At 30.8% G+C, this 19,504-nt stretch overlaps 3 protein-coding genes across 3 annotated transcripts; 2 read left to right on the forward strand and 1 right to left on the reverse strand.

Moving 5' to 3' along the window:
• Nucleotides 1–1,430: 1,430 nt before the first annotated feature.
• On the forward strand, nt 1,431–2,736 carry LOC122582562 (signal recognition particle receptor FtsY-like). Its single transcript, XM_043754969.1, has 2 exons — nt 1,431–1,511; nt 2,115–2,736. Exons 1-2 carry the CDS (start codon nt 1,497–1,499, stop codon nt 2,538–2,540), a joined length of 441 nt encoding a protein of 146 aa, XP_043610904.1. The 5' UTR covers nt 1,431–1,496; the 3' UTR covers nt 2,541–2,736.
• A 5,935-nt stretch (nt 2,737–8,671) lies between these two features.
• On the forward strand, nt 8,672–9,713 carry LOC122583875 (fruit protein pKIWI501-like). Its single transcript, XM_043756249.1, has 2 exons — nt 8,672–8,733; nt 9,099–9,713. Exons 1-2 carry the CDS (start codon nt 8,719–8,721, stop codon nt 9,534–9,536), a joined length of 453 nt encoding a protein of 150 aa, XP_043612184.1. The 5' UTR covers nt 8,672–8,718; the 3' UTR covers nt 9,537–9,713.
• A 1,084-nt stretch (nt 9,714–10,797) lies between these two features.
• LOC122582212 (RRP15-like protein) lies at nt 10,798–15,867 on the reverse strand. Its single transcript, XM_043754573.1, has 9 exons — nt 15,769–15,867; nt 14,909–15,524; nt 14,273–14,374; nt 14,102–14,183; nt 13,976–13,995; nt 13,834–13,894; nt 11,906–11,976; nt 11,722–11,829; nt 10,798–11,067 (listed from the first exon to the last, which is right to left on the reverse strand). Exons 2-9 carry the CDS (start codon nt 15,512–15,514, stop codon nt 10,999–11,001), a joined length of 1,119 nt encoding a protein of 372 aa, XP_043610508.1. The 5' UTR covers nt 15,515–15,524; nt 15,769–15,867; the 3' UTR covers nt 10,798–10,998.
• Between the last annotated feature and the right edge of the window lie 3,637 nt (nt 15,868–19,504).

Raw genomic sequence — 19,504 nt, forward strand, 5'->3', positions numbered from 1 at the left:
CTTATAAAGTGAGGGGTTTTGCTAACTACATATAGTTAGTGTAGTTAAAATAGGGGTTTTATTGCTAATTTTATAAAATGTATAATATTTGTATGGAATTAAAACACTAAAAATTTTATTTAACATTTTTCTTATTAATATTTTCCTAAAATTAATTACCTTGAAAATGATAATGTATAATTCAAACGATTACATCATTAGAACAAGCGCTCTTTCGTTTCTTTTATAGAGTTGTCATCTAAATAATTTTACATGAATTGTCATAATTAATATGTATTGAGCTTTAATCATATACCTCGTATGTAATAAATTTTATATTTCATTTATTGTTTGTACTCGAGTATATATAACAATCATATAATTGGCCATGCCCAATGCTATGTTTGCGGTTTGCATATTTTGGATGGGTCAGGTACATACAATAATCAAGATTCGAAATTTCATTACATACAAAACACAAAAGTTGAAGTTTGATTTGCACTATGACAATTCGTGTAAAGTTGTTTACATTTAGAGATACTAAAACCTTTTATATATGAAGGGAAAATAATGCACCATGCTCTCGCACCAATTTTTACACATAATGAACTAAAACCCAGTCACCCCAAATGTAAGATGAGACAACATATAATCATATGCTGTTAACAGTATATTAGACAACCCCCACTACAATAAATATGTCATTTTCTTATATTTGTTTTATTATACTTTTAAAAAGTATGATATTTTTTAAAATTTAATCACATTTAAAAGTGTGTAGAAATAATTTTACATTTAAAAGTGTGAAGAAATTAAAAAAATCACAATATTTACACACTTATATATATGTGGAAAAGAAAAGTTCACATTTTCAAGTGTGTAAACATATATCAGTTGTTCACACTTTAGAGTGTAAAAGTTAATTTGTAACACAGTAACACCTATTTTATTCACGCATGGAGTGTGTGAAGAAATCATGTGTTACAAATTAACTTTCATACTTTTAAGTGTGAAAATATTTGACAATTGTCCACACTTTTAAGTGTTAACATTTTGTTTACACAATTATAAGTATGAAAAAGTTACAACTTTTAAAACTTATTCACACTATTAAATGTAACTTTTTTCTACACATTTTTATATATGATAAAATTCATAAAAATTTTTACACTTTTTATAAGCAAATGTCAGACAAATGAATTTTTTTTTTTTGTAATGCACATATATGGAATAGGATTATTTTTCATCTAAAACACTAGACTTTTTAACACTTTTTTACCATATTATATACATTGGTATGTTTTTTTTATTATATTCGTATACATGGTATGTCTTAATAATTGAAGATTCATGATATTTAATATTTCAATCTTTTTAAATAACCATAAAGTGACATTCTACAAAAGGTTGAGCTCTATAAATAGGTCTCGTATCCGATTATCTCACTCATCCCACTCTCATATACACTCCTCCATTCTCTCATTATTATTCAAGTCATATCCTTTCAAGAATTCCCAATGGCAAGTGTCGAGGTAATTTTTACACTGGTCACTCTAGCTACTTTTATGTTCCTTCTATATATTTCATTAGTAACGACACTCGATCAAAACATGAATTATACAACTTATATGGATAATCTGATTAATTAGTTGATCATAAATTGACAAATCAACTTTATATGCTATAACTGAGTTTTTAAATATGAATTCAAGCAGCATCTCTACCTTTAGGTTGAGAGTAAAACTGTATATACCTTACCTTCCCATACTCAGTGAAAAACAAAATTTCATACAATTGATTATTTGTTTTTAAGATTCTAATCTGAATGCCTTGGAACAGCTCATAGTAAAATCTACCGTCAAAAGACAGATTTCTTTTGTTTGAGAAAAACTTTATTGCAAGGATATATAACGTATGGATTATTAAAATTTAGGTCTAAAATATACTGATCAAAAGACTTTGCAACAACTTATAACATATTTTTATGGTAAGTATAGTACTGGATAATTACAACTTAATTGAGTGATTGGACCTCATATGGCCTTATAAAAAAAGGCTAAGCTAGCAAGATATATGGTTAGTGGTTTACATATATATATATATTGTTCTTAAATAATTCAAATAAATGTGATCAGGTTGAATCAGTTGCAAACACTATGCCCGAAAAGGTAGAAAATATCATCCCAGAAGCGCCAAAAGATGAATCCGAGCCAATTGTTGCTGCACCTGAGCCAGTAGTTGAACAGCCAAAAGAGGAAACCACCGTAATCGATGCTCCACCGCCCGTAGCCACCCCCGAAGAAGTCCTTGCCAAAGCAGACACTGAAGTAGCAGAGGAGACTACAAGTGAGGTAGAGGAACCAAAGGCAGAGACAGCGGCTCAAGAAGAGCCGGTGGAGACGATTGCTACTGAAGAAACGACTGATGATGATCAGGCAGCTGTCGTCCCCGAAGAAACTCATGTGACGAAAGACGCGGAGGCTAAAGAAGCTGTTGAAGAAGAGGAGAAACCAGCTGAGGTTGTTGCCACTACTACTGAAGTACTTGGAACGAAAGAATAAAGAGAAGTTGAGAGGTTCAAAATTACGAATTGGAATATTATTGGATGTTATATTTGTGATCTTTCGGTTTCTAGCTTGGTCAAACTTTGGTTTCTACTACTCGTATTGTGTTTAAATTTACAAAAGCCATGTGGCGAGAGATGATTGGATTATAATTTATAACAAGTGGGGCACCACTTTGGGTTTGGAATTTTAATGCAAAAAGTTATAACTTCATTACCTACAAGTTAACCTAAAATCCTGTTAAAACATATAAATATGACATATGATTTTCATTAATTTTTCCAATCACCTTAATTTTTGGGCTAATTGCTTGAAAAGTGCTTCAATTTTGACACTTTTACTTTTCCGAAGCTCCAACAAAAAAAGTTCTATCCGAGGGAAGAAAACCGACTAATACATCTTTTGTGGGACTGCGACCACCTTTTGTTTACGTGTACTGTAACCAGCCAGTTTTATTATTATTTTAATGTACTAGCTGCCAACTCATTTTCCATGTAGGTTATTTATTGATTTATTCTAATATATATACAAGTACAAATACATATACATATATATTTCTCCAGTATTTTGCAAACAATATGAAACTTTTATTATCTTATAGCTCGAGCTATTAAATTTGCTACCTTTGAATGCATCATTCGTTTGACTAGTGCTATTGCAGTTGAAAGAAAAGGCTACAACTCAAGCTATTTGTTTGGCTGTTTTATTATTAGGCCAATCACTTGTCACACCAGCACCGCCACTTTTTGCCGGAAAAGGTTTCCTTTTCTCCGGCCATGCCCAAAACACGAATGAAGATCTGCAACATCCATAGATCTAAGTAAAATTCTTTGTTCTTGGATACTTTTTTCCGATGTACAGATTTTGTTTTTTGGTAGGATGGCCGGAAGTTGCAAGGTTTAAGATGACTTGAAGCTGGATTTGGAGGCGATGATGGTGGTGAACCCAATAAGCAATTGGTTTAGATCTACGTTTTCCGATGACATTTTTCGATGATATCTACATTTTCCGATAAGAGTCGGTGTTTCTAATGTTTTCAAATGCCACGCATACCGACAATTTAGATTCAATCAAAATTGTAGATCCAATAGCTTGAGGATTTGATGGTTCCGATAAAGCTACTAAAAATATGATGTTCACATTTTCCGATGAGATCTAAATTTTTTGATAAGTTGATGCCATTTTTATGCATCATATGAACAATGAAATATAATGCATCGTTATTGTTACTTGATATTAGATATTCTAATCCTTGTGTTGCTTCCAATTCAATATACGGTAATTTTTAATTTCATTTTTTGTGTTTGAAATGGTCTCATCGGAAAAATTAGTATTTTGAAAGGTAGTATTGTTGGAAAAAGTAATGTTATCTGAAAGTGTTATGTGAAGGAGAAGATAATGATATGGTATTGGTATACTATTTGGTAACTTACGTGGAATGATTGTAATTATGTGGTATTATATTTTAGATTTTCATTGAAACAAAAATTAAAAAAATGACTGGCTAATTGTATGGAGCTCCACAAAAAGATATATTAGTCGGTTTCCTTCCCTCAAATAGAACTTTTTTTTGTTGGAGCCCCAACTTAAGATTAGATTTCGGCTATCTGATCAAATAATTATGGGAATGTACGTAATTATTAAGAGTTTATCCGGAAGTCTTTCTTTCGATTATTCTATATACGAGTATATATTTAGTTTGAGAATATGAGCATAATCGTCATCCGTTTGAAGATATATATTACAACATTTTTGACTCGAATATAGCTGCTCAACAAATATTTTCGAATCTTTTTGAAACTATTCTTATATAATAATTACCGCTATAAGGATTGTCATTTGTAGGTTATTACACACATATAAATTAACTAGTACTTTACATATTAAAAACCACCCCCTAAATTTTCACATAATAAAATATAAATTATAAATTAACTAGTACGATTTTGACTAGAGTTATGTATTTTTCGTGCATTTTGTGCTAGAAAATAAATGTTGAAAAGCAAAAAATAAAAAAAGAATAAATGATAAAAGATGTAGATATATATATATAAGTTTAACGCAAAACTGAAAATAAACATAAGATAGAAAAATATTTATAAAAAAAAATAAATAAGTACTACGGAATAAAATAAAGAAAAAAAATGAATCTCTCTCTTCCGTTTTTTTTACCCCGAACATTCAGTCGGTATACGATATTGGAGAAACCTCACAGTTTAATTGTGAAGTCTTGCACGTACCCTAAACAACGAGATGCATCATCATCGCTTCCTTAATCAGTTAATGTCACGTCAACATTTTTTCAATTATATAAAATATTATGATAATATATAAAATACATTAATACCAGAAAGATTACATAAATAAACTAAGTAAAATGATTACGTACATTAATAAAACAGATTATAAACTGATTTTACCAAACTATATATACGGACATCGTCTTGATTAAACTGATCATCATACTTGAGCTACAACTTTTATCGTGGCCCTTTCGAGTATTTTGCTATCATATGTACTCAAACCATTGGGAATTGGCGTTTGGATGAACTTGAATGCTTCGATTATTTCCTTTTTTGTTTAGACAGTTAAGAGGTTAATAATGCCAGAGACTCATCCTTCAATGACTAGTCTCTGTCAGCGCCACATTAGAAAAAACACCCTAATGACTAATCTTCCCAAAACATACCCAAGACACTCATCCTTCAAGGACTAGTCTTGGACCCACCAATTATTTAATTTACACATTCAAAATTAATAATAATAATAATAATAATAATAATAATAATAATAATAATAATGTATTTATTTAGAGAAAAAAGAAGTTTATTTAGTTTAGGGTTATTTTTAAACTAAAATTAAAGTATTGGGTACAAAATGAAAAATGTGTAATAAGGACAAAAGACCAAAACCTTTCCCAAACATCCCCTCCTTCTTCTTTCCCCAACGTCCCCTCCTTCTTCGTGATGATTTCCGGCCACTAGAAAAAATTCGATCAAGTAATACTTTCTTTTCTCTTTTTTTTTTTTACGGTAAACACACACACATATCTATCTATTTATGTATTTATATACATATATCTATATATATGAAAAAAACAAAAACAAATCGGTCATCACAACTTGACCCTCCAGGAACGAACCCCTCAAACAAGACAATCAGACGAACCAGGGACGTGTCCCACCCAATGGTGTGTATTCGTCCCTCTACACCAGACGAGCCCATGGACGGGGCATTGGGTACCCTCTAAGTTGGATTATTGACGGAATGCGGTAGTGTTATTGTGACCCTTTTCAAAATTTATATTTTGCCATAAATTTTAAATTCCTTTTCGTTTATGGATTTTTAAACATTTCTAACGTAATTTTAAATGTTCCCCATATTTTTTTATGGGTATTTTATTTTTGGCCACTCTTGAACTTTGAATTTTGATAAGTAATTTTATAATGGGTTTAGTGCGCGAGAATGAAACAAACTATGCCCAAAAAGTTATAATGAGTACGATCTAACATTTTTTTTATTGTATGCATAAACTTACTAAAAATGTTCAAATCAAGGAATGTGTATATATGAAAAATTTTTGAACAGGCCACGTATAAGGTTTTGATTGATCGGTCACAAAAAGTTATTACATGATTTAAACTTTTTTATTAAGTTTATGCATAAAAAAACACGTTAATTCGTGCACACTATAACTTTTTGAGCATAATTAATTATATCCTGGCACAGTAAATCTTTTGTAATAATACATGGAAAGGAAACATGAATGTCATGAATTCCACTCATTTAATATAATTTAAGCCCATAATCCATTAGCTTTTCACCATGTGAACTTGGCAAATAACATGGATACTTTACAACTTTCGAAGTGATAAACCAAATCTTTTGATGCAAAAGAAAAATCATGAATGTGCTAGCATTTGTTGTAAATGTGAGATATCGGTTTCATTTTGGATCTAAAAATCATTACTCTGAGAATGCACCTTCCAGAAAAATATAAACTAAATACTTTTACAACCAGGCAGAGGCTAGATTTATATATTTTTGAAATGATGTGTTAATTTGCTCAAGATCAAGATTCTTGAGTTCTGCTGGATTCAATCAATTTATATTTTCAAACGACAAATATTGTATCTAGTTTTCTCCAAGATAGTTTTAAAGGTCAATGTTTAAAATTGAACTTAAGACCTCTAGAGTGACAAAGCCATCCCACCTTGATGTGAGAAATTATTTTATGCACCAAATGTAATAACACGAAATAAGTTGTACACTTGTACCTAATGAAATATGATGACGACCGCAAAGGGAGTAAATGATGTACTAACTTACAAATGCTTAAAGACATGATTATCTATATACGATTAACGTTCACGCTAACTAGTTTTAGTTACATCCATATATGATAAAGTTGGTTATATAAAGTATTTGCATACGGAGGTGATCTATACACCACCAGTTTTTGACGATACACCACCAAATATTTTTAATTGTGTTGTACAATAGAACAATTCAAATCACATTAAGTGGTATATCGTCAATAACTAGTGGTGTACAAATCGCTTCCTATTTGCACACGGTATTATTGGGGTGACCATCAACTTAGATTCAAGTCTAGTAGAGATAATTAGTACAAACATTAGATTATTCAATGTACAAATTAATTTCAGTCATCTTGTATTAGCATATATGTTGTTCATCGCCAAAAAAAAGAAGTTATTAGAAAGATGGTAAACAATAAATCATTAGGTGAATTAATTGTAGCACTGATTTTATGGATTTGAACTCTTGGTTTCGGCTGTCTACCCCACTAGATTATTACAAGAACCCTTGATGTTAAATGCTAACCTAGTTCCAAGTAAATTTTGACTAGTTGGAAATTTGAATACAAAGGTCAAACGGTTTCTTCCTTACGTCCGGAGTCCCAGCCAAAAATGATCGGAGGTTTTCTGGAAGCAAATTTTCCAGGAGTAAAGTTATTTACATCTCACCTTTCTTATACATCATGTAAAATATGATTGGGCACCGTGAATCTTTTGTATAGCTCTAGAGAGTTTTTTTTTTTAAAAGAGAAAATTACATTTTCAGTCCCTCAAGTTGGCAGGATTTTCAGTTATTGCCCTTAAGTAAATTAATTACAAAAAAAACCTTGAAGTTGGTCAATTTTTTCATTTTTCACTCTGTGACTAACAATCGTCTATTAGGCCCGTTAAGTGAGGTGCAGATTTGTCATTTCACCATGAGATCTTCTTATTCTTCTTCCAAACTCAAACACAAACCCAGATTTTGAAAATCAAGGCGGTCGGAAAACAAAATGTGAACTGAAAAACACACACCGAGCACACAAACACACACACTCTGAAAGACATACAAACACACACTCGAAACACACAAATTTGAAATCGGGAATAAGGGTTTTTGGATTCGGAATTGTTTGGATCGAGATCGGTTTTGGCTATATTTGGTTGGATTCGAATTGCAATTGCTTTGTTTTATCTTTCTTTTCGATTCAAACAAGTTTTTTCGACGGTCAAGTTTTTCCGACGAAGTCTAGATCGGATTGCTTTGGCTAGGGTTCGTGCACGATTGAATTTTGAGTCGATTGCAACATGTTTCGTGTTCTGATTCGAAGAAACAATAGATAAATCTAGATTTTAATTTTTCCGGCATGATTTTCAAATTTTCGGCCTCCATGATTCAGTTGACATTTCGTTTTTTGCAAAACCTTTTTGTGTTTGAGTTTGGAATAAAAAGAAGAAAGAATCATGGTGAAATGACGAATATGTCCCTCACTTAACGAACCTAATAGACGGTCGTTAGTCACAGAGTGAAAAGTGAATTATCCAACTTTAGGGGTTTTTCTGTAATTAATTCACTTAAGGGTAATAACTGAAAATCCTGCCAACTTGAGGGACCAAAAATATAATTTTCTCTTTTTTCAAATTAGTTAAATTTTAATAATCCAGTTACTTTTCATTATTTTCATATACATTTGGTATATCTTACGGCATACATAGTCATTCAGTATACTTAACTTATCAAAAAAGAAAGAAAAAAAAGTGACACTTATAAATGGTTAAGCTCTATAAATAGGTCTCGTATCCTTGTATATCAATCACACCCCACTTCCAAACAGTCTTCAGCTTCTCATCAGCTAATTTTCTTTGAAGAATACCCAATGGCAAGTGTTGAGGTAATTTCAACATTCATATATCATTCTCTACTTTTTATCTATGTTCCTTCTATATCATTTGTAGCTTTCTAAACTTGTTCCATACAACTAAAAAATGATTTGTCTGTTGATCACGTGACTTACGCATACATTAAGAAGCTTATAATCATGATAAAGTACAGGTTGTGGTGTATATGTGACTTAGTGATCTTGTACAATATGAGAAAATAAAAACTACAATTTTGATTACTTAATGGTAGGCGATTGTGTTTAGATGAAACGTTTCATTTCTTAAGTAAGCAACGTTTAAAATAAAAAGTAGATGATGGTGTGGTGCTAACGAGTGGACTGACACGACTTGATAATAAAAATGTATGCCTTTTCAGGTTAAATCGGCTGCAAATACCTTGCCAGAGAACTTGGAACGCACCTCAGAAGCATCAAAAGAAGCAGAGCCAGTTGTTGCTGCACCACTTACGGTGGAGCCAGTGGTGGAAGAGGTCAAAGAAGAAACCACCATAGATGGTCCTCCCCCAGCAGAAGAGCCACCCACCACCGAAGTCGCAGTTGAAGCTGACACCATAGTGGTGGAGGAGACAAAAAGCGAGGTAGAAGAACCAAAGGCAGAGACGGCTCAAGAAAAAGTGAAGGCAGCTGAGGAAGAAACTTTGGCAACAACAGAGGCAGTCCCGGAAGAACCTCAAGTTACAAAGAAGGCCGGCTCAAAAGACAATCCGGCGACTGAGGAAGTAAAAGAATCAGTGAAGGAAGAGGAAGAACCAGCTGAGATTGCTGCTAGCACTGAAGTTACAACAGAAAAATAAAGAGAGATTGATAGAGTGCTCATATTTGGATGTTATATTTATATTACTTTCTATATTTAACATGGTCAAAATTTGATTTCTATGTCTTGTATCCTGAAAAACTAGGTGGTAACTGGAAAGGAATGACTGGGATTAAAAAAAAAAAGACGCGCCACTTTGGGTTTTGAGAAGTTAAAACTTAATGTATTCTATTTCTCTGTGTCCGATTTTATTTTCAAGGTATCAAAACTTGAATGATTATCTATTTCCAGAATATGAGTAGAGTATAGACTATAGACGCCACAAATTCCCATTTCTGGAACTGAAAGTTCACAAGAATTGCCCTAAACGTGCAACAAGTTGGTTTGACTCGAAACACTTTACAGGGGACTTTATATATATATATATGAGAAAGATAATTTGAGACCAACTAAAAAAGTCCAAAAAAGGACCATTGATTTTCGTAACTTACACACCACCATCATCATCTACTACGATATACAAGACTTTTTTGTAAAAACCCTAAGACTTTCCAGCGAATATATATATATATATATATATATATATATATATATATATATATATATATATATATATATATATTCACACTTGGGGCTCACTATGACTACGAAGCTACACGTGTAACAACAATCTACTTAACTGAATAAGCGGTTTAGAATACTCTGGTAATTAAAGATGCAATTCGCATGACTATCAACCACTGGCGTTCTGTATAAACTGACTATACTTCGTTTAGTTTTTACCCATTTGGCTGATACAAGATATAACATATCCCAAAACTACTTACAAGTTAGTACATTGTAACTGAGTTCAAACAGTTACCTTTAAACACAACTAACGGAAGATAATGAAATACATTAGAAAACAGTATTGCTGTATGAGTATATGACCTTACAGCTCTGCATTATACCGCTACTAAGACTTACAAACATAAGATACAAGTATCGGTGCAATCTGAGTATATATAGCTACATATTTCATTAAAGGAAAATGATTAATCCTTCTAACTAAATAGCCTAAATTACTCTAATGAAAAATATAAACAAAAGAACATTATTGTCGTTATACAATGAATGGCATAGGTCCAGAAACAAGCATCGGTGCCATCCAAGAGTATATATAATATTATATCAATGAATGTCATTACTATCACACATGAAAAGTAATAATGTGATTAACAAGCAGGTTCATGTAGCATCTATAGCAAGTTCAACAACGAAAGATCAAAATGAGGCTCCACTACTAAACACAACCATCAGCAAAATAATAACTAATCCAGTGAAATCATTCCAAAATTTTGGACCACTGTTAAAATTGCTTGACATTTGCTTACGAGTTTCTTTAAACACTGATCAAATGAGCTTTGAGTTCCATATAAGCAACGGTAATACTTGAAAAAACTAAGGGCATCGCAATGACTAACTTAAAAAATCGTATACATAAACCTTTGACATTCACAAGACTAATCTTCTTCATCATCAGATGAACTATCTTCTTGTCTTCCAAAATCATCCACAGCTTCAGAGGCATCCTTCAAGACAAAAATCAGAATTTCAAACTTAGGACCCATGCATAAGTAATACTCAATTTCATTGAAAGCTTCCAAGTATGAAGCTAGAAGTAGCTAGCCAAACCAATTAACTTATGGAAGGGGCAACGACCAATGGTTGTGTTTTATCGCAAATGGGTCAAATGGAAGCGAAAATAGCTAAAATAGTAAAAGGAAATGTGTCGAGTTTGTTGAGAAATCACCCATCATTAACTTAAAGAATAGAACCTTCAAAATGGTAAAATATCACTATAATATTGTATTCGTAATACTAATCAATACATTATTTAAAAAGGACAAGTCATGTGCTAGTGATTCAACCAATCAGGCCTGTTCCAATTTACCACGTACTACATTACCCATTTAAACCCATATCAACTTTTGACTTTTTACCCAACCCACCCACCTTGCCACCTCTAGTTTTCCCATTTAATAAGCCTTCTTTCATAAGATTATAATGAATCAGACACAATCACTCAATGATTTCAATGGTTACTACAAAATTCCTTTAACTTTCCAATTATTGAAGGGTTATTAAATAAATTTTTGATAGATGTTTTGCAAGTCAAATGTTGTAATCTTTGTGGGAAAAAACAGCTGCAAAATAGATAAATAAAAAGACGGGAAAGTTCTTACAGCTGCCTTATTCCAATCCTTTAAATTTGGAGTTGTAAGCATATAGTTATCACGTAAAGGAGCCCAACTAGGACCTTCTCCATCACCTGTACTTCCACTTGTGCCAGCCTGTATAACAAATGAATGTAAGTGTGTGTGTAGACAAAAAGAGAGACAAGCAGACAGACACAGATAGAGAGAGCACCTTAGAATCTGACTCGGATGAACGTTTGCCTAGCTCAGAAAAGAAGGCTTCTTTCTTTCGTTTTTGAATCACTGAAAAGTCATAAAAGAAGGTTAACCATCTTTAGCAATACTTCATCTGTAATTGTGAAGAACAAATTCCAATTCTATGCAAGTCCAAAAACAATGCTAAAGCTTAAGTAAATTACAACACCGCAAGAAACATACCCGCACAATGCACGGTTGTGGATGAGTTCTCAAAAATTTTTAAGTTCCAGTATAAAAAATATTCAAAAATAAAATTTGTAGCCTTGGTGACCGGCAACCAACCACCGGCTTGGATTGTACATTAAAATTGTATTATTAGTTGTTAGTGGCAAATTTAAACATGGAAATGATTATTTCCATTTACTAGTAAGCACGTTATAGTAAATTCATTGATCTTAAAAATTCAAACTTCAGACCTTATGCCAAATCCTTTATATAATAGTAATATAGTATAGATATAGATAGGAGCCGAGTGTACGCAGGTCATGACATGACTCCAACCTAAGCCAAGCTGAGTCAATGAAAATTTAAAAATGACACAAACCCACATCAGCACTTAAATAATTATAAACTAAACCGAAACAAAAACCCCTATTTCTGGAAATACAAACTACATGTTGCAAAGACTGTCTGAAATTTCAGTTCTTTACTCCTAAAAAAAGCCAGTATGCGGCCATGACTAGATATTGAAGGTAACGTTGGATAATTGAAAACAAACATTAAAATGATATGTACCACGAAGAAGACAACAAAAACCTTAAAATTCTTTTAGAAAATTAGGACTACTGCAAACAAGTTGAGAATTAAGATGCTACCGAGTTACCCGAGCTCATTCGAGTTGAACCTTAAACTTAACTAGGAAAACGAGTTGAGATGCTATCTAGTCAAGCTAACAAAGACTTAACTAGAATTCTTAATTGAGCTTTTTTCCTGTGTGCTATGCCAGATTCCTAGCTAATATATGTATATAAGTAGGGTCTAGGGTTACTAAGAAGTCAAGTTTTAACAAGCTATACGTTCCTGAACTCGACTTGAGCTAGCTCAACCTCAAAAATGACTTGAACCTATACAAACTGACATAAAACTGCTTGTTTTAAACTTACAAAGAGCTTGCTTAATGATTAAGCTTAGGATTCAGTGAAATCCTTCCGAGCTTTTGATATCAAGTCAGCTCATTCCTGAGTGAGCTCTAGCTGGCACCATGGCATGAAGGATAGTCAAACCAATGCCATCAAATCAAACTTCTAACTCAGTCTATTCAAGTCAAGCTCGACTCAGCTTTGTTTGTTTGCGTCCCTTGTTAGAAAGTTCGACGATTAAACCCACGCGTTCACTCTTAAATATAAACATTTGTATGATATCGGTCCACCAGGCTTTACACAGAACAAACTTTGAGATTCAAAGATCATATTGTGTTTTTCTGTTATTATTTTTCATATTTTCGGTTCAAAGAAGTTTCTAATTTAAAGATCATATTGCGTTTTTCTGTAATTATTTTTCATACTTTCGGTTCAAAAAAGTTTCTAATTTTGTTTTTTTTGTCAACCTAGGCATGACTGGCAACTTTTCCCCAACTTGAGTAAGCCAGTTAGGAAATCAAGTAGGAAGTAGGGCATAAACAGATTTCGTTATGTTCAGAAGTCTAGCCCCATATGTCCATGGTTTCTGTTCAGTATTCAAAAAACCTCTCTTGAACCAGAGTGATAAGCGAATCAAACATAAAGAACACTTATAATATTGAAATGAAAATAACTTTAGTTCCTGGTCAGATGAAAAACCTATAAGCATACGATTTCACAAATTAATTATTTTAATTTACGTTGAGCAAAAAAAATGCAAACACGTGCTTCATTTCATATATATAGAATTTAGAACTAGATAAACTAGCATTCAGTTGCATACCTTTAGCGTCTTTTGCCCTTAATGGATTCAAACCTTTTTGTGAAGCTTGAGCCATGTTAACCTGAAAACAACCAGCAACATAAGCAAAAATTTTAAAAAAATATAACTCAAAACTTACACAAATATAGAGGGGCTAACTCACCGCATTAAATAACTTGACAACTGAAATTCCAGAGCACATGAAAAATCGTAAAGAAGTTAGTATGCAAGCACCAATGATGCAAAATATTCCAAGTTCAAAACTAACAATCACACAAAATATAGTTACCTCCTTTAGTAGCAACTCCTATAAGAGTTTTTTCATATGATACTGAGAAAGCGTCAGGCTTTACATGTCCTTTCTCCCCTAACTTTACATCCAATTACATAGATTATTAGCAAAAAGATCAAAACATATATACATCCATCAAAGAATAGATTATAGCTTAAATCCAAATACCAAGATTTTTTCCTTTTTCGCGTCCCCCTTAACTTTCTTTTCAGCAGCCTCTTCAGCAAGCTTTTTTACTACAAAATTCTTGTGAGCAGATAATACAGGACCCTGCAGCAATAACAAAACGAATACATGAACAAAAAATGTATCAGAAAGTTAAGCTTCGAACATATTTGCTAACTACAGTTAGCTGAAAACCCTCAGAAAACTTCATAAATACAACTGTTGTTATGGATATTGTAAAACTAAGTATTCTTGCAGATGAAGCCAACAGTTTCAACCCATTTTCTTATGAATGAGTCAATTTGGGTTGTGGTTTTTCGTAAACGGGCAAACCCAAAATATTTAGCAGAAAGGGAATGGATTGAAAGTCGCCCAATGTGTATTTCTAATGCGTACAGCCTCCTACATTGTTTCGTTCAACTATAAATGTAAATCATAATCAGTGCATCATTATTATCTTTTTTTAAAAACTCGTCCAATAATAAATGTTTCATCACCGGTAAACCAGAACCATTTCGATTCATACTGAAAAAATAACATTTTGACCTGTCATCCAATTCATCCAACCCGTCCATCTTGCCACCTCTACTCACATTGAATAATACTTGCAAAAAGGTATCATAAGATCAAGATACTTACCAAAACCTCATCTTCTGTACCACTTCTCTTTACAATTTTCTTAAACGCTTTTTTAAAAGACGCGGATCCTTCAGAAAACTTCATAAACCCATGTTCAACTACCACACCCTCCTCATCATCATCCCCAAAATCATCCCCAATTTCGTCGTCGTCATCCTCATCCTCGTCATCATCGTTCTCCTCATTTTCAACACGCTTTTTCTTCTTCTTTTCAAACTTCACTCGAGGAGCCACAACCGCTTCCTCGACATCATCACCGACTTCTTCTTCACCGTCATTAGCATCATCATCCTCCTTATTTTCAACAAGAACTTCCTTTTTCTTTTCAAACTTCACCCGATTAGCAGAGACGGGCTTTTTCTTATTATTATTATTATTATTATTATTATTTTCTTCTTGTTCGACATCATTATCGTCGTCACTATTATCAGAATTATAATCGCGTACTCTTTTCCTAAAAAGTCTCTTGGTTTTAGCATCCATTTTTTTAACCTTTTTATCATTACCTTGAAACACTCTCATTTTCTTCTTTCCTTTACTACCCTTTTTTTGCCCTATTTTTCTCTTCCTTCCAACACTTTCTTGCTTTTCAACTATTTCAGCCATCACTTCAAATCTAAATAATAAAATTATCAAACTATTATAACTTATTTAATTTAACTAAATGTCACAAACTAACAGAATAAAGTTGACTAACATAACAAAAAATTATTACTTTATAAAAATAATCATGAAGAAGACAGGGGAAAAAAAAGTTACAGATTTTAGGTTAAATATATAAAGGAAAATTTAATACATCAGAAATTGATAATAAGTGATAATAATAAATATATAAATAGATAGTAAAAAAAATAACAAACCGTAATAAGGGGGACGATAAAAGAGAGGTGGTGGTGGTGGTGGTTGATGGCGGAGGATGACAAAAGGGTTTATATTTAGGGTTTATGGCTACTTTTTGCCGATAGGAGATTATATCATTTGTACAACGGGGATGTTTTAGCATTTAACAAAAGGAAAATGATAAACCTTCCTAACCAATCCTCTTAAAAATCCTCACTGGTTAACGCATGTAATCCATTAATTCTCTTTCCTAATCTCATCCCTGATTTTCCACATGTTATGATCCTATTAATTAGGAGAATTTTTAAGCTAAACAATTAAGATGATTGATCATTGCCCTTTAACAAATATTATTTTTACTTATTTATTTGAAAAAAATAAAGCCATACTTGATTTTTTAATATATATTTTTTTAATTACGATATGATAAATCAATCTATCTTGTATAATAATATAATAGATATGAGAAAAAATCACCGGGCAAGATTAAAAAAGATGGTTAATGAAATCCACATGTCAAGTTCTTCAGGTTTTAGGTTAATTTTTAGGCATATGAGTTAGGTTGATCAATCATTTTCTTTTATTTTTTAACAAAAAAGTTTAATTAAAAAAGTATCACATAGGTTTTGATTATCTTATACTATAGCACGTTGTTCGGTGGTTTGTTCAATGTAGCGTATCGTGACGGCGATGCTGTGATGGTGGGAAGATTGTTGGTGGAGGCAACGTCGAATGATGTAGATAATTAATGTAAATGACTAATGGAAATATTTTAAAAGATAAAAGAATGGTAGTTAAATTTAATTATTAATGTTAAAAAATAGTATATATGAAAGTACTTTAAAGGGTGATATTTTCTACATTTTATAAATAAGGTGTTATTTTGCTTATAACATAGTATAGAAGTCATGTTCAAAGTTACATGGACGGAAATGTCTAAAATACTTTTAATGATTATATTACACTTACAATTATTTATCTTTTAAATATTTTAATTAACTTTTGCATCAATTAATTTTACATATATTATCTAAATGTCGCCTTTATCGCCAACAGTCCTCCCTAACACCGAGAAGAGTCGCCACAAATACTATCATATTACCCGAGTATTGTGTTAGTATACATTAACATGTTTGAACTTGATTTATCCATATGTATGCACACTATATCGATTAGTGACATATGAAATATCATCTCCCAATAATTATAAAACAACATCTTAAATTCATTTATAAAAACGTCATAGCCCTTAGATGAAAATCAAATTTTAATTTTAACCATTAGATTATATTGCTTACATCACTTACCAATTTTATATTTATTTCTTAAATTTACTAACTTCCTAAAAACTAAATTACGTACCATATATGTCATTTAACATTAAGTTGATATCAAAATTCTTTCTTATGTAAAACCTATATAACTATAGGAAACTTATGTAGTTATTCATTCAATTATTTATTTATTTTCTTTAGCTTCTTAAAAATAATTATTCTTAATTTTGCTATATTTAAAAAAAATAATAATTAATTTAACTAGATAATGATGCATAATTTTTATATTTATGATATATCATATATACTAGATTTTAAATCCGTGACTAATACTGGAAATGGGGCTTATGACATGAGTTACAAATATAAGTTGGGTCGTTCATGTTATTATATTCTGTTACACGCATACATTACGATAATGTATTTTTATTTAATAGTAAAACATATGTGTACTTCACGATATTTTGTTTTTTTTAATCATATAACTGATTTGGATTCATATAATAATGAATAATTTTTTGGGTTACCTTTTGTTAAATTTGCTATATGCTAATAATTTTCGTTTTTTGGGTTCTGTTTCCCATTAAGATTTCTTGAATTGCTGTTCATATTGTTTATAAGTTTGTGTAAGTGTGGATGTTGAATTTTAAGTTTGACAAATTGAAAAAAGATATGAATCGTAATATAGAAGAAGATTGTATGGTGGCAGGAGATGATAAATTTAAGCTTATAGTATTATAATTTAAATATATAAATTTAAATGTAAAAAATGTAAGTAAAAACAAATTTAAAAGAAAATATATACTTCTAAAACATTGAACACATATATTGTATTTCATCATTTGAAATATTATACTTTTTTATAGACAATAATTTATTTGTTGAACTTTTTAATTAATTAAATGATGAAAGTTAAAAAAATCTTCTCAAATTGATGAGTAAAAATTATAATAAATATAAATTATGTATGTAGGGGTAAAAATTGTAAATTATTGATGGAATACAAAAAAGTGTAAATTAGTGAGATTTTTTCTACTAATGTTAATATAATAATATATTTAGATAATGATTATTAGAAATTTTAATTTATCTTAATCTTAATCTTAGTATATATAATAACTAGCCAATTAACCCGGGTTCAACCCGAGCCGTTTAATTAAAAAGTTAAAACCAAAAAGTATATATAAATATGTATGTAACTTGTTGTTGATATATTATAATTTGACATGGAGATAACAACATAATTATAAAGATGAACATTAATATATAAAATCGATTAAGGTGATAAAAAGGTAAAAGAACTACGATAAATCAATGGTAGAAGGTAGATATGGATTTAAAAATAAAGAGTTAAGATAAAGTCAATCATTTTTCATATTAATTATAAAAAAAATTAAGGTTAGACAAATAATATAAATAAAAGAGATGACATAGGGCCTAATAAAAATATTAAAAGAAAATAAAAATGATTATGACATCATATATGTTTAAAAAATAGTTGAGAAAAAAATGTTGGCATACCACATAGGAAAAAAACTTATAGAAACAATTTTGTTTTATTTATATAAGAGATTTATTGGAAGAGTGTTAAAGATATTATAAATCTTTAGTATTTTAAAAAGTTTGTTTTGATAGAGAATGATTTACGATAGAGTTTAAATATAATTATATATTTAATATGTAAAATAAAAAATAAAAACTTTAGATAAAAGATAGGGCTCGCAAAGAGTTTTAAGCCTAAAAAGAACTTTAAGAAATCTCTTTTAGCTAATATATCTGGATAATGATTACTATAAATTTTAATTCATACTTATATTAAATAATGACATAATTGAAAGTCAATTTTATGAAATAGAGTGATGTGATTGTTAAATAAGTCATTATTTTAACTGTCTTATAGTATATATTAAGATAAGATAAGATTAAGATTAAAATTAAGATAAGATTATCCACACATATATTTATCTTAATGTAACATTATCCTTCGTTGTTACCACAAGTTTGACTACGTGCCAAATTTTTTCTAAAACAGTTAGAATACCTTTATTTGTTTAGTTTTAGATAGTTAGCTTAATAATTATTTATTTATTTGTTTGTTTACCTATATTTATATTGTTCATAAGTTATGATTTAATGTGTAAAATTATATTAAATTAAAAGTTTACACTTTTGAGAGTGTATAAAAATAGTTATGATAAACTACAATAGTACACATTTTAAAAAATGTGTAAAAATTTATCCACGTTAAAATGTGTGGAGTTTTAAATTTTCACAATTTTAGGTGCATGTGAATTTTCAAATGTAATTTATCACACGACATGTATCTACACTAACTTTTAAGTTTTAACTTATGTGAGTTATGTCCGTTCTAAAAAAATACTATTAACATGTGTCACATTTAAGTGTGGATATATGATAAATATGTGTGGATATTCGACTTATTTGTTGTAGTGATATTGCTATCTTTTTAATGGCCTTCATT

This window comes from Erigeron canadensis, chromosome 9 (genome assembly GCF_010389155.1).
Source record: "Erigeron canadensis isolate Cc75 chromosome 9, C_canadensis_v1, whole genome shotgun sequence".
Lineage (NCBI taxonomy): Eukaryota > Viridiplantae > Streptophyta > Magnoliopsida > Asterales > Asteraceae > Erigeron > Erigeron canadensis.

Excerpts from the sequence above, each read along its gene's own strand:
- LOC122582212 (XM_043754573.1), bottom strand. The coding sequence starts at position 15,514 with ATGGCTGAAATAGTTGAAAAGCAAGAAAGTGTTGGAAGGAAGAGAAAA. Across the intron at positions 11,977-13,833 it reads AAGGGCAAAAGACGCTAAAG|TGATTCAAAAACGAAAGAAA; the intron begins GTATGCAACTGA and ends ATGACTTTTCAG. Across the intron at positions 11,830-11,905 it reads CATCCGAGTCAGATTCTAAG|GCTGGCACAAGTGGAAGTAC; the intron begins GTGCTCTCTCTA and ends TTTGTTATACAG.